The 16,644-nt window shown below is 38.0% G+C and overlaps 1 protein-coding gene across 1 annotated transcript; it reads left to right on the top strand.

The window, feature by feature from the left end:
- Nucleotides 1–8,800: 8,800 nt before the first annotated feature.
- On the top strand, nucleotides 8,801–10,270 carry LOC150008755 (EEF1A lysine methyltransferase 2-like). The gene is made up of 3 exons (XM_090279322.1): nucleotides 8,801–8,862; nucleotides 8,959–9,184; nucleotides 9,305–10,270. The coding sequence occupies exons 1-3, from the start codon at nucleotides 8,801–8,803 to the stop codon at nucleotides 9,722–9,724; spliced, it is 708 nt and encodes a 235-aa protein (XP_090135448.1). The 3' UTR covers nucleotides 9,725–10,270.
- Nucleotides 10,271–16,644: the final 6,374 nt, after the last annotated feature.

Below are 16,644 nucleotides of genomic sequence, written 5' to 3'. Positions count from 1 at the left end.
ACTACATGAAGTGTCAAATCAAGATTATGAACATAAAATGATAACCAACTCACAAGTATTATCAACTGAATCTAAAAAATAAAAACAAAATCCTACAAAGCAAAACAAAATAGTAACAGAATCTTAGGTATAGGGATCATTTGGAGGGTTATCAGCTGGGAGGCGGGAGGGGGAGAAATGGGGAAATGGTTCAGGGACTAAGAAGCATAATCAGTTGGTACAAAATAGACAGGGGAAAGTTAAGAATAATACAGGAAAGGGTGAAGCCAAAGAACTTATATGCATGACCCATGGAAATGAACTAAGAGGGGGGTTGCTGGAAGGAAGAAGGGTACTGTGCAGAGGAGAGCAAAGGAAAAAAAATAGGGACTACTGTAACAACATAAACAATAAAATATATCTTAAAAAGTTATCATATCCCATGAAGTTAAACAAAGACAAATGTGAAATAGTAATAAAAACTAATGTTTATGATTTTTGAGTATCCGCATCATGCTTCTAAAAATAATTATGTGCTTCTTTCTTATTTATATCACATATTACTTGGACATTAAAATAATTTTTTTTATTTTTAAAAGAAAAAGTATAAAAGATCAAAGCAATTCGTTCATTCTTTATATTATGGAGATATCAGCAATGATGAGAAGATAGCAGTTATTGGGACTGGAAGAAATGAATAGGGTGCAGAGCAGAAAGTAACTGTATACTACCTGGAAAATTATTGATATTTTAAATTCTTATTTATAAAGATTAGACTTTGATAATGAACTCCTTGTATAAGATGTATCTCAAAGTATAAAAAGCAACATGTTATCCTTCAAGTATTTTTTCACTTAGGAGATTAAAAAGCAATATCTTAAGGTAAAGAAATTTGAGGGACCTACCACACATTATTGGCACTCTAAAGTATTTATTGAATCAATAAATACACAGGAATATACTATCACGTAGTTAATTTGTAGGGATCTAGTGTTCATGGTCATGATCAAAGAAAAGTCATGAAAAAAGATTTTTTTTTTTTGCTTTTAGTAGGGGGCGATTTCTAAATGAGAATACATTAGAATAACTGAGGTTTCAGAGCAAGAAAAATGAGACTACAGAAAACAAGGTGGAGAAGATGCTGAGGAAAACTGCAGCTATCATTCATTCATTGAGAATGACAAATACATGATTTTATCAACAACTGATTTTATCAGAAGAATGCAGGAAATGTGAACTCAAGATCATTGAATAGATAAAATTATTAATTTGTTTTTGTTTTTTTCCTAATATCTCTGGAAGCTTGGGCTTATCTGCAGTTTTGGAAATATTTTTGCCAGCATCAATAATCTCCTATATCACAATAAAAATATATATAATATACAAACACAGAAATGTGGAGAATATATAAATGCAGAAGGGAGGCATAACTTATTAAATCACTGGGACCCTTTATTATAATTTTAGGCCAAGTTTTTAAAGATAGGTACTCATATAGTGAATAATAAATAACATTTTTGCACATAATTAGGCATGGGGTTATAAGACAAAGTTGTGTATTCACCTAATTACTAGTAATTTTATATTGCTGCAATGTGATGTCAAAGATCAGAAAACAGCAACAGATGAAGAAAGAAGACAATTCAAAAAGCCAGTGCAGTCAGAAGGGCAAAAAGTGAAGAGGCTCAAATATGTTATTGGTAGAAAATTGGAGGAAAAAATGGATTCAAAGGGTGTTTAGGAAACAGAATTTTGAGGATTTGGTGATTATTGGGATGTAGGGAATAATTTAAGCACTTCATATTTTAAGCTCTGTGTGAATTCTTAAATAAATATGATAGCAGAAATTATGATGACAAAAATGTTAAGTGTTTACATGCTGTTTATTCTATTTATTTACTTGTCATTTAAACAATTTTCATCCATTTTTTTTATTGATGAGTAGACTGAGGGAAGCAGTGAAGATTACCATGTGATATAAAGTTTTAAAAATAATAATAAAAAATAAAATAAACTTAATCAATATGGATATACTTAAATTCTAAAGTAAGTTAAAGGTGAAAAACAATGTTTTTATGATATGCAAAACTTTCTAAATCCTTCTCACTATTTTAAGAACATACTTCAAAAATTCCACAAACATATTGTTTTTAGTTAATCAATATAAAAATTGAAGTAGAAATTTGTTTTTGGCAGAGTAGAGAGATATGTTTGCTCCTTTTCTCATAAAAGCAAAACCACAGCAATTTTTCTTTCTTTGATGCATGCATATTTTTAAATATCTCCATCTGTGTTCTCTTTCACTATATAGCTAATTAAATGTTTGTTTTCTTCCACACTGTAAATGCAGCTGTAAAGTCCAGGTTTCTAAAAATGCCTGAAATAATGTAATTCTTGTTAGAATTCATTTGATTACAGACTTGCTTACGGCAACCAGGCAACATCTATTCTTTTTCGAGAAAAAAAGAAAATATCTTAATTTACAAAAACCTATTTCAAAATATTTTATTTTGTGGGAATGATCCTTGTTGGGCATAGTCCTAACAGTCATTGTGTTGCTAAAAAAAAAAAGAACAAAATTATAGTTTATTAACATAAGGAATATTTATAAGAATATATTCATTCCCTTTCATTAGCTTCCTTCTAAAATACAAGCAAGATCAAAGTAATATCTATGGACCTGGTATTTTATACACACAAACATACACACACAATCATGTGTGTATCTATATGTGTGTGTGAATATAATGATTAAATATAATTAATTGATATATTTATTGCTGTATTTTACTGCTTAACCAAGAACCACAAAATCTAGTGAGTTTAAACATTTTTTAGCTCGCAATTCTGTGCATCATCAATTAGGTTTGCGTTCACCAGGGAAGTTCTCATGATGGTTTAATTTGGGTCTGTTCATGCATCTGCGTCAGCTACTGTTCATGTGGGCTTCTGCTTTTAAGTGTTTATTAAGTATTGGCTGGGGTAACAGAGGCATGTAGGTTATGAATGTCACATCTTCCAGTGGACTAATCCAAGTTTACTTTCATGATGGTAATATATTTCGGAGATAGAGAGAAAACAACATTCAATGCTTAATTACCATTTAAATCTCTATTTGTTATAAATTTGCTACTGTTTTATGGTCAAAGCAAGTCACGTGGCCAAATATAAGGCCAGCGTATGATGGGACTTTTCAAGGGGGTAAAGATACAAAGAGACATGAACAAATTAGTGGCAAGGATTGCACCAATTAACCAAAACATTATACTATGATAAATAATATACCTATGTGCCTATCTACCTAGCTAGTTAGCTATAAATTAATAGAGTAAATGACTAAACATAGTTCCAATATTTAACAGTACAGACACTGATTCATGATTGGAGATTTAACTGAAGCTAATGGCATGATTTGAAAGAAATTATATGGCCAGAATGGCATTATATCATATGCCTCTTTTGCTAGCACTTTGTATTTGTGAACTCATTATTTTTAATTACTAATTTACCTACTTGTCTTTAATTTGGAAATATATGTGATTTTGCTACATGCAATTACAACCAGACCCTTACTTGAACTCTTCCTCTTGACCCCCAAGTTCCCGCTTTCTATTATTCATGCCTTGTATAATCCCTGTACCCATGTCTTGCTTCTAATGTATAGACTAGGGAAAGTGATGTTATTACCATGATTACATTACGTTTTATAAGACTGTTTTTCTAGCAGTCTTGTTCCCACTCTATTGATGGCCTTGAATAGTAAACTGTCCATGAAAAGGGCCAACATGGCAGGGAACTGTGGATGTCCTGTAGGAGCTGAGGGGCTGATGGGTGTCAGCAGCAAGAATACAGGACCATTAGTCAGAGCTTGGAAATTGGTTCATCCCCATTCAAGTCTCCAGATGAAAATGATGCCCCAGTGGACATCTTAAATACAGCCTTAGCGGACCCTGTCAGAAGACCCATTAAGTTGTGCCTAGACAGTGAAACTGATATAATAAATGTGTGTTGTTTTGTGCAAGTCAGTTTTTGGTAATTTGTTATGCTTCAATAGAAAACTTATATACATGTAAATATCCACTTCATTTAACATCCTCATTGAAAAATGTACAAATCTGGCCTTGGTTATTTTGTTTATGGCTAATTTTTTACACAAAGCTTACCAAAAAAGTAATAGCTCTATATTTTCTGAGTAAATGAAAATGTATGCATTTCTTGCATTATATTTTCTAGACTGTCAACGTTTTCATATATTATACTTCAGATGAGGGCAGAAATCCTTTTTAAATAGTATTCAGAATAGAAGACTTTGTCAAAACAATTTAAAAATTGTAATTTTTCTCATTGTGTTCACTGTTTATCCCTGATATAACATATATGGTAATATCCTTATTTCTTCCAAAATAGATAGAAATGATCATTTTGATTTGCATTGTCTAAAGTACTGTTAATTGACAATGTCTAATCTTTCAAAGTTAATTACATCTTTAAACTGAATCCATCTTAAATACTCATATGAGCTCTTAGTATTACATTTTTCTTTTCCTATGTCCCACAGATAGCAAAAACTGGCTCTAGTTCTTGTTTCAGTGAATTCACCCTTGGACAGTTGAATAGAACAGGTATCGTTGACATAAAACAAGAAGAACCTTGAATATGAACATGGCTGGATAATCTCTGGACAGACGTTGAGGTTCTTTATAGAAGAATATTTTCCCATTTTAACTTATCAAAATATATTGATTATAAGTAACGTTTGTTTTATTTCTGGTATAAAATTATTTTAACAGAAAAATGGCCTAGACATTTTTATTTTCCTCCTCTATAAATATAGGCACTATATTTTTATGTTGTATGAAATGAATATAAGCTGGTGAAAGATCATTTGAGTGTGATTTTGATATTAAAGCATACCATACCCCTAAAATTAATGATGTCAGGGTAATTTTAATGAGGAGAAGCCCCATTATATGTCAAGGAAAATATTTGAAAGGAAAAGGCAACAATGTTGTTAGCACTAATGTTGCAAGTACCTTCTAGTTATTCTTCCTTTTAAATCTTTCCTTCTGAATTTTTTACTTTTCAAAATTGATGTCATTTGAAATGGAAATTTCAAAATCAAGTCATATATAATATACATAGTAGAAGAGGAGAGATAAGCAGAGCTTAACAAAAGTAAGCTTAACAAAGATACATCTTTTTTTAAAAAATCTGTTTTCTTTTAGTTATTCTGAGGAAAAATAAAGCATTAATGAATAGACAGTAAGAGACAGCCTTAGAACATGAAAATTTTTATCTATTTTCAGTATTTATTTATTGTTGTAGAGTGTAATAATTTCCTTTTATAACTGTACACATTTATTTACTATATATGTATATCCTAAAATGATTAGTTGTAATCAAGTTAATTAATACATCCATCACCTCACATACTTATCACTTTTTTGTGTGGTAAGAACACCGAAAATATATTTTCTTTGCAAATGTCAAGTATACAATATAGTATTCTTAACAAAAACCATGTTTTGCACAATATATAACCAGAATGTATTCATTTTGTAACTGAAAGTTTATACACTTTGACCAACATCTACTCATTTATCCACTCTGAGGGCCCAGGATTCAGCACCCTGGTTCTAAGATTTCAACTTCTTAAACTTCCACAAATAAGCAAGATCATACAGTATTTATCTTTCTGTATCTGTTTTTTTGTTTTTGTTTTTGTTTTTACTTAGCATTATGTGCTTCAGATTTAACCATGTCACAAAATAAAAGGGTTTCATTTATAGCTGAAAAATACTTTATTATATAATATATAATACTTTATTCACCTATCAGTGAACACTTATGTTTTTATATTTTGACTATTGTGAATAATTTGCAATGAACATGAGGGTGCAGATATCTCTTTGAGAAATCAATTTTATTTTTTTCTGGATATATATCCAGAAGTAAAATTACTGGGTTATATGGTACTTCTGTTTTCAATTTTTTGAGAAACCTCCATAATGCCAGGTCACAGCACTGTTTGAAGTTCTGCAGCTGATTGAGATTGGTGGGATTACCTCCTGGGAGGCCCCTAAGTGAGCAGCAGTTATTCTCAGCAGTGGATGAGAGGAGGTGGAGCCAAATTACAGAACTGTGTCAGGATCTGCATTTGGACTGTGGTGTGCCTCAGGGTATGGATGGGCATGTCTCCTAGCAGGACCCTAGGAGGGTATGACTGGAAGCCACGACTGGCTGGAGTCAGGTCTCGGACCACTTCAGGGTCTACAGTTGGGACCTAAGATTTGTTAACTGGGGCAAGGGTGTGTGTGACTCCTGTTGTATCCCTTGGCAGGTAGTGCCGGCTGCAGGACCAAGGCCAAACAGGGCTGTAAATGAATCCACAGGGGGACAGGCTGTTTCTGGCTTTGTAACTGGAATCACAGTGATTCTGTTGGGTTGGCCAAAAAGTCTGTATTGAGATAGTATCAGTAGTTCAACACAATTTAATACTTGATAAATATTATTTCTCAAGACAAAGGGATTTAAAATTTGAGTATTACAAAGTCCATTGCAGGAAAAAAAGACAAAAATGAAAACTATATACAAGATTGTATTCAGGTTTCATGGAATGATAACAAATTACAACACTTAAAATTCACCATATTCAATTTAAAAATACTATAAGACTCTAAAATGGTAATGCATTGGAGAAGAACAAACAATAACGTTTTTAACTGGAGGTATTTACATTAAAATATTGAGTATCAATGATGCTGTAATGTTTTTCAACACTGTCTTTTTCAGAGGAATGGAACTCATCGACACATGTGTAATTTAAATAAGCTTAGATCTCATCGAATATGTAAAAAAGGAAGAGAATATAGAAATAATCTAATAAACTTTTCTCATTTTATGAATAAATAAACTGAGGCAAAGGATATTTAATGACTTATGCTTAACTGCAATGATGTCATCAGAACAAGGTTTCTAAACACCTGACCTGAATCTATGCTCTTAATCTATATTATGTGGTAGTAATTACTTAGTGTATCATCTCATGTAAAAACTGAATAATTTATAGCTCTAAATTTAATATTTATATCAGGATAGATGTGCAATGTTTTGTGAGTTTGTAGAGATAACCTATTGGCTTGGCCAAAAAGTTTGTTTAGTTTTTTTTTGTAAAATAGACATTTTTCATTTCCACCAATAACTTTATTATTTGGGTATTGTGAGTATGTCAGCTATCTCCCACATGGCATAATGTTGATTAATCTCAATGTCTCAATCTAATCTCTTATCAGTTTCAGCTGGCCTACCCGACCATGGAGCATCGCCCAGCACCTTCTCCATATACTGCACCAATTTTATTTTTTATTCCAGTTGCATTTTTACCTTTCTTGAAATAATAAAGCATAATATGATGAAAATTTTGTGTATATTCTTCCACCTTTAATATCAAAATGGCTATACCAAAATTCACCAATTTTGATTTTTTTATATGCACAATGATATGACAGCTGTCACAATACAATCTAACAAAATTGTTTCAAGTGAAGTTAAAGACAACCAAGTGCTACTAGAGCCATCTTATGGAGAAAAAGAAAGAACTTTTTTGGCCAGCCCAATATTTAAAAGTACAGATCTGTATTTGTTTACTATAAATACAGACCTGTATATACACATATTGTATAAACTATGTGTGTCTATGTTTATGAAATCTATTTAATTTACTATACATTTAAACAAAAATATATGTTTAACAGATGAATGATATTGTAAGACTATTCTATTCCTTTAATGAGTTTTCTCATAGGATCCTATATATTAGGTGAACAATTCCTATATGCAGCTAGGTAACTAGATGGATTAGTAACTGATTAATAATAATCAGTTATAAGTACTGAGAACCAAAATTTCTCGACTAATGTTCTACCCAAAAAAAAGCTTCTAACTGTATAATGCTTCACTTGTGGCTCTCTTATTACTTTTTTCTGAATAATTTGAATGAGAATTTATAAAACATATACAGTAGTCCCTCGCTATATAGCAGTTCACTTATCACAGCCTCACTGTACTATGGGATTTAAAAAAATATTATATTTAATTACTTATCGCGGATTTTTCGCTATATCGCAGGATTTTGTGCTACTGTATATGTATGTTGTTAAAGTTATGTAGGTTTAAGAGTGTTGAATAAATGTAAGGTTCCTACTTTGCGGGGGTGGAGGTCTAGAATAAAATACCCATAATAAATGAGGGAATAATGTATACCAAATTTTGTTAGAATATATTACAAGATGATAGTGACTTCTTAGTACTAGAGGCAGAATTCAGAAATACTATAGTGAGAGAAGGAATAATCTACACTTGGTACAATAAAATATAGCAGAAATAAGACCTCTATCTGCATTGAAAAAATTTAAATAAAGATCAGTGTGAAGTGATCTGACCTACGACAGACGCTCAGCGACGACTTAGCGAGTTGCCAGGCGGAGGGATGAACGGCTGGGGGCAGGGGCGGGGGTGCGCGGGGCAGGGAGTCCGGGGCGATGCAGGAGGACGGGAAGGCCGGTGATGGCGGAGGGGGAACGGGACTACTTACAAGGAGCAAGAGCGAATCTTACACGGCCCCGAAGCAGAGCTTAGCTTTGGCGAGTTCCCTGGTGAGCAGCCGGTGTGTTGGTAGGAAAGTCCTCGCTTCCGCACGCCTTACACGGAAACGTTTGGACTCCTGTTCGGGACCGAGGGACCCTTGAACAGCCACTTCGCGTGTGTTTGGAAGCCACATCACGGCGTTTCTGGGTGTTGCGTGTCGTTCCACGTGCTTTCCATGCGCACCCTTGTTCTGCTGGTCTGTGTCTTTCATTCTTATGAACCCGAAGATGTTAAGAGGTTTGAGCTGTGCGCACTTACGGATGACACTAATGTTTCTTAAACGTCTGCCATCCATTCTGTAAGGTCTCAGAAACATACATTTAATTCATAAAGCAGTTTAACTGAAGATTCTTGCTTTGCATTTGCTCATTTCTGTAGTTGGGATGCTGTCTATGAGAGAGAACTGAACAATTTCCAAGAATACGGAGATAGAGGAGAAATCTGGTTTGGGGAAGAGAGTATAAATCGACTGATAAGGTGGATACAGAAACACAAGATTCCATTGGATGCTTCAGTGCTTGATATTGGAACTGGAAATGGTGCTTTCCTGGTTGAACTTGTTGGACTTCCCCTCCTTTTTTACACTGGCTGTGACCTCCAGTAGAGTGTCGAAAAGAAACGGTGACAGAGGCGTCCGTTTCCCCTCTTCCAGAAGATGCTTTCAATATTTTACTGTTAGGCAAAACTTGGTTTCTCTAATATTACTGGAATCGATTACTCTCCTTCTGCAATACAGCTTTCAGGAAGTATTATAGAGAAAGAAGGTTTATCTAACATTAAGTTGAAGGCGGAAGACTTTTTGACTCTTTCCGCAGAGCTGTATGGATTTCATGTTTGTATCGACACGGGGACTTTTGATGCCATAAGCCTTAATCCTGACCGTGCAACTGAGAAGAGGAAGCAGTATGTGAAATCTCTCTCCAGGGTGTTGAAAGTGGAAGGCTTTTTCCTAATAACCTCATGTAATTGGACCAAGGAAGAGTTGCTGAATGAATTCAGTGAAGGATTTGAACTTTTCGAAGAGCTGCCAACACCCAAGTTCAGCTTTGGAGGCAGATCTGGAAGCAGTGTAGCAGCACTGGTTTTCAAAAAAACTTGAGACTTTTCATTGGACAAATTCCATTAGCTTTTTTTACAGAAGCCCTTCATCAAACTAAGCCTGACACAGAAATGCAAGTGCAGATAAACGCGTAGCCACTTCTGTGCGGAGGAAGGGCCCGCGCAAGTCCGAGGGGTCTGAGGTCCGAACGGGCGGGCATGCCAGTGGACGAACGGGACGTTCTCAGGATGTGGTGGTGTAAGCCAGGTGCACAAGTCGGAGCTGCTTTTGGGGACCGGCGTTGAGCTGACTTTACCCAGAGCTCTTCCATCCAGTGCGTTGCAAGCGTGACATTGGCTGTTTTCAGCACCTGCCAACTAGGAAATCAGGGTTTGTGCTCAGGACGCATTAGGCTGAGGACCCGCACACTGTGGTGCACAGTCCTGCCCCTGCTGGCATGCTTCATGCCGCAATGGTGCCAGTCGCTTGGTCTCAAGGCTCTGCAGGTTCACACGTGCTAATTTCCATGGACGATCCCCTCAAACTGCTTTCAACTCTCATGTCAAAGGAGTTAGACTGGCATCATTAAATTTAATGCTGTGGTTATTTTTCAGTGAAAAAAAAAAAAAAAAAGATCAGTGTGAGAATTTATGCAAAAATGTAGATATTTTAGTCAGTCATCAATTACCTCAATATGGGGCAGTTCAGTGGATTGATTATTGGTGCAGGTTTTTGCTAAGTCCTCAGTTAATTAACAGAGAAGTAAATGAAAGTTACAAAAGATGCAGAGATATGAACAAATAAAAAAAGGATTTTCAACAAGATTGTTGCAATTCATAATAAATTATTTACAATTTTATTAGCTTTCAGTTTAGGAAATTAAACTATTTCATATGTACATTCCCCAGTACTGGGAGAATACCTCCTCCTGCCCACCATCTTTGGAATTATAGGAAAAATAAAAATGAATTAGCTCACACAAAGTTTCTCTAGCCTTTCCCAAATCCCTCACCATTTGTCTGCCTTCCTGAGATGACCTCCAACTGCAACTTCTTTCCCATTTGAGGTGGGCATCTTCTATCATTTATAGAGGTTTTAAAAAGTAGCAAAACTCAAAACTTCCATGTCATGTAACAAAATTTAAAAGTCAAAGAGCATCTCATACTTTTGTCCCATTTCTTTGTAATTTATACTAATTATTATTGGAAGTAGATAGACTAAGTCTCCTGTTGCTATATTCTCTTATGAATGTAAACAGAAATAGTATATATCACCTGATAGAGATGCTTATCCTTGTTTTTGTCTATAAATTCACAGTAATTTGGTTAGCTCCATGTACTGAATTTAAGGAGAGACCTCAACAAATACAAAAATACACTCAAGAGATAATGACAAGGTAGAGTGATGTATCAATATAATGTGACGTGAAAAAATAATGGAAGAATAAAGGAATGCTTTATCCGAGTGTCTGAATGTGCCATGGTAAGACATTTCAGATGCATTTTTGTACAACTGTGAGAGTCAAATTAGTGGAATTATGATCTATGGTTATAACATAGAGTGAAGAAGAAGCAGAACTTCATAGAATGAAGTACCTATGTAACAGAGATGTCTGTAGATGACATGAGTAGCTCGAGGGTTTGAAAATTTTATATTATGGACAGGGTTTAGGCAGAGGCTTCATAGTCATCTGTCAGGATGTCATTTCTTTAGCAATATATGTTCCTTTTCCTTTAAGCTCAGAAATTCTATGATTCTGTGTGTCTCAGTACTGCTCTTTATCCAGCATCAGAGTGTGACATAGAAGTTATTTGACATAGAATTGTAATTCTCTTGTATTAAGAGGTAAATGTAGCTATCCGTAAAACTGGATAAAAGAGGTGTGAAAAATTTTAATGAAAAATCTTGTGCTGATTTTTCCAATTGTGAATGAGTCTCTCTTATATGTTTATTTTTAGCATCTGCATGTGTTGATATTAGTGTGCATATGTAGGGCATGAAAAAGGGGAGCAGAATATCTAATAAGTAGTAAATGTCATGCACGGTGTTGGGTTCGCTGTGAAGAACACGCTTGTTAACTCCATAGAGCCACCCACAGGAGGCACAGAGAGATTACTTACCCTCCGATTGTCAACAACTTTCGGCCCAGTCAGCATTCTTAGCGCATATGCCCCAACCCTCTGCGCAACCACTGAAGAGAAAGAACAGTTCTACCATGCACTGGACGAAGCGTTATCCAAGATCCCCAGAAGTAACGCTCTTTATCTCCTTGGAGACTTCAACGCAAGAGTAGGAGCTGACCACATGGCCTGGCTCACCTGCCTCGGAAACTTTGGGAGAGGAAAGATCAATGAGAATGGTCAGCGACTGCTTGAGCTTTTGTGTCACCACGGCCTGTGCGTGACAAACACATTCTTCAAGTGCAAAGAGATCCACCAGGTGTCATGGAGGCACCCCCGCTTCTGCCCCTGGCACCAGCTTGACCTCGTCATCACCAGAAGAACGGGTATTGGCAGCACCCTCCTCACCCGCAGCTACCACAGTACAGACTGCAACACGGACCATGCCCTTGTGGTAAGCAAGGTGCGGATAATGCCGAAGAGGTTGCACCACTCCAAGATGAAGGGTCGCCCACGCATCAACACCAGTTGTGCCAGCAACCCAGTTAAGACCCAGCAATTCATTAACAGGATGGAAGATGCACTCGGCGAGGGAATGGCGGCAGATGACATTATTGAATCCAATTGGCCACGTCTCCGCGACGCCATGTACAACTCCGCCATTATTGCTTACGGGAAGAAAGAGCGGAAGAACGCTGACTGGTACGAGGCTCACTGGGAAGAAATGGAACCCGTGATCGAGGCTAAGAGGAAGGCCCTACTGGCTTACAAGGCCACGCCAACTCCCAGTACACTTCAAGCTCTACGGGCTGCCAGGAACAAAGTCCAGAAGACCGCCCGCCACTGTGCCAACACCTATTGGCTAAACCTGTGCAGAAGCATCCAGGAAGCCGCCGATATAGGCAACGCACGAGGAATGTATGAGGGTATCAAGAAGGCAACAGGCCCAATCCCCTCCAAGATCGCCCCCCTTAAGTCCAAGACAGGTGAGGTCATCACTGACCAGGAACAGCAAATGCGGCGGTGGACCGAGCACTACCTCGAGCTGTACGCGACGAGGAACACCGTAACAGACACTGCTCTTAACGCCATCCCAGACCTACCAGTCATGGAGGAGCTAGACACCCCACCTACTGCGGCAGAGCTCGGCAAAGCCATCGACCGCCTCGCTTGCGGGAAAGCACCAGGAAGCGACAGAATCCCTCCAGAAATCCTAAAGAGCGGGAAACCAGTCCTGCTACAGCCGCTCCACCATCTACTCTGTCTCTGCTGGAAGGAGGGTTACATCCCCCAGGATATGAGAGACGCCAACATTATCACCATGTACAAGAACAAAGGAGACCGCAGCGACTGCAACAACTACCGGGGCATCTCTCTCCTCAGCGTCGTCGGCAAAGTATTCGCCCGGGTCGCTCTTGCCCGCCTGCAGACCCTTGCTTCCCGCGTCTACCCAGAGTCCCAGTGTGGCTTCAGAGCTGGCCGATCAACAGTGGACATGATCTTCTCCCTACGCCAGCTGCAGGAGAAGTGTCACGAGCAGCATAAAACACTCTACCTCGCCTTTATTGACCTCACGAAGGCGTTTGATCTGGTCAGTCGAAGCGGACTCTTCAGCTTGCTACGGAAGATTGGCTGTCCACCACATCTGCTTGCTGTGGTCATGTCCTTTCACGACAACATGCACAGCACGGTGTCCTACGACGGCGCAACCTCTGAGGCCTTCCCAGTCAGCAGCGGAGTAAAGCAGGGCTGCGTCCTCGCGCCTACGTTGTTCGGAATCTTCTTCTCCATGCTCCTCCAATACGCCTTTAAGGACTGCAGCGAGGGTGTCTTCATTCACACCAGATCCGATGGCAAGCTCTACAACCTGGCCCGTCTACGAGCCAAGACCAAAGTCAAAGAGGTGCTCATCCGTGAGATGCTCTTCGCCGACGACGCAGCCTTGACATCACACTCCGAAGAGGGACTCCAGCAGCTAGTCACTTGCCTTTCCCACGCATGCAAGGAGTTCGGATTAGCCATCAGCCTGACAAAGACGAACGTTATGGCTCAAGGCACAGGGACTCCCCCATGCATCACCATCGACGGATACACCCTGGAGGTTGTCAACGACTTCACTTACCTCGGGTCCACCATCTCGAGCTCTCTGTCAGTCAACTTGGAGGTCAACCGGAGAATCGCCAGGGCAGCCACAGTTATGGCCAAACTGAACCGGCGAGTGTGGAACAATTCCAGCCTCACTGAGAAAACCAGACTGCGCATCTACCAAGCCTGCGTACTCAGCACTCTCCTCTATGGCAGCGAGACGTGGACCACCTACGCAAGGCACGAAAGGAAACTCAACAGCTTCCACATGAGGTGCCTGCGCCGCGTCCTGCATGTCGCCTGGCAGGATAAGGTTCCCAACACCGAGGTGCTGAAGCGAGCCAACATGAGCAGTTTGCATGCAGTTCTTAGTGAGAGACGCCTCAGGTGACTCGGCCATGTCAAAAGAATGGATGCAGGCCGTATTCCCAAAGACCTCCTCTACGGCGAGCTAGCAGAAGGCCAGAGGATGACAGGGCGCCCAAAACTGCGGTTCAAAGATATCTGCAAAAAGGATATGACACAATGCTCCATCAATCTCAACACATGGGAAGTTCAAGCAGACGACCGCCTAGCCTGGAGGCTCGTGGTCAGGCAAGGTACGTCACGTGCAGAGGCTGCGCGCAACGAGGAGGCGGTCCAGAAAAGATCGAGGCAGAAGCAGCGTCAGCAGCAGCAACAACGGCCATCTGCCTTCACCTGTAACAAGTGTGGCAGGGATTGTCACTCCCGAGTCGGACTGCACAGCCATTCTCGGCGGTGCAGATAGACTCTCAAGAAGCTACGCCATCGTCTCTCGAGACGGACGGCTGCCGACGACGAGTAAATGTCATTCTCTCTGGACTTGAGGAAGTATTCCACACTTGAGAAATTATATTTTTATGATGTGTTGCCCAGATTTTCTCATTTTTTACTCAATCCATTTGTTCATTATATACCTTAATAATCTCAGTAAAATATTCATTAACTCTTTGTTCTCCCTGTTCTTACACACTTCAAATATTTGTAGGATTTTGTCATCTCACCTCTTAGTCATCCTGTTGCATAGTTATAGAGACTTTGATTCTTTAATCTTCTTTCATGTGTCAAGGACTATATTCTCATAATCATTTCTGTTATGCTTCTCTGAACTTCCTTTATATATCTTTTATCTATAGTGTTCTGGTACTGAGATGTCTAAAACCAAGTCTTTAATAATAAATAAAAATGAGTAAATATAACAAACCTGGTCTTGAGGCTCTCTGCCTTGGAAAATAAAAGTTACTGTTTTTATCTGCTATATTACAGAGAGGAGAAGGACTTGAGTTTCTTCCAAATCTCTTGATAAGAGGGAGAATCTGCAGTGGTAACAGGTAGATTTTTTTTTCTTTTCTGTATCTTATTCCCTCTGTGGTATTTTTTGTCATGTATTATTATTTCTGTTTCTAATTCAATGATCAGTGTTTAAATTTATATAATTTCCAGTTCTCTTTTCTTCCCATTCCTTAGCATTCTTTATTTTAAATTTTAACTGCATTCAACCATTTTATAAGATGATACCCAATACTATCTAATAAAGTGTCAAATAGGAAAGGCAAATGTCTTAAAGAGTAAAATCTAATTACACTTGGATATTAAGCATGTTAGAGAGCAGTGTCTTCTCTCTTAAAATTCATTTTTCAAAGTCTACAGCTGGAAAAAGGAGAGATGCCATTTTCTTTATTATTTTTTTTAACAGCTTCTGAATATCAGCTCTGATTTCTACAATTGTCATTAGTTCTCACATCCTAGAGCCATTATTTCATTTGATTAAGGCCTTTATTCTTCTCTGCCCCATAGTTAAATTTTTTCTAAACTTTGACACTAGGTCTCCAAGAGATATGTCTTTGCTTGAAACTTTGCCTTTCCTTTCACTGTTTTCATTTCTTACATGTTGTCACTTTCTGATTTCTAAGCCAAAGAGAAAAGTTTCCAAATTTTAAATTCAATGGAAAATTGAAAAGCTAGGAGTTCTTATTTGAGTACTATCTTATAAAACTAATAGTTAAATTTCTTATACTTGCCCATTAGACTTTGACTTGCCAATCACTTCTCAGTGTGAAACTAAATAAAGCCCACAGACAGTTTCTGCAGTGATGGGACTAATTTGCAATATGCTGAGAAATGAGTGTAGTCATTATGTACATCAATCACCTTGTTAGTATTTCAAATGACTTAATTTACTTCAGGCAATGATATCAATCCTGAATTGAAACAGAGTTTTATGTATTTTGTTTAACATGTGAAAATGAGTAATTCCTTCAAGACCAATGAACTGTGACAATTATTTTTATAATACAAGTTACCTGCATAATGAAGCAAGCTTGTCTTGAAAAGGTAAAAACAGCTTTCTTTTTAAAACCATGGTCTACAATGTTCAAAGCAGCACTATTTACAATAGCCAAGTGCTGGAAACAACCTAAATGCCCATCTGTAGATGAGTGGATCAAAAAACTGTGGTACATTTACACAATGGAGTTCTATGTAGCAGAAAGAAAGAAGGAACTTCTACCATTTGCAACAACACGGATGGAACTAGAGAGAATTATGCTTAGCGAAATAAGCCAGGCAACGAAAGAAAAATACGTTATGCTGTCACCTATTACAGGAAACTAATGAACAACACAAACAAATGAGCAAAATTGAACCAGAGGTATGTAAACAAGGAGTAGACTAACAGTAACAAGGGGGGAGGGGGGAGGGAGAAAAGGGGGTAAGAAGGGGAAGTGTAAAATCAAAGAACATGTATAAATGACC

The sequence above is a fragment of the Furipterus horrens genome, unplaced genomic scaffold, assembly GCF_987537825.1.
Source record: "Furipterus horrens unplaced genomic scaffold, mFurHor1.1.pri manual_scaffold_5, whole genome shotgun sequence".
NCBI lineage: Eukaryota > Metazoa > Chordata > Mammalia > Chiroptera > Furipteridae > Furipterus > Furipterus horrens.
The sequence above is the reverse complement of the archived record's forward strand: the minus strand, read 5'-3'. Positions and strand labels throughout refer to the sequence as shown.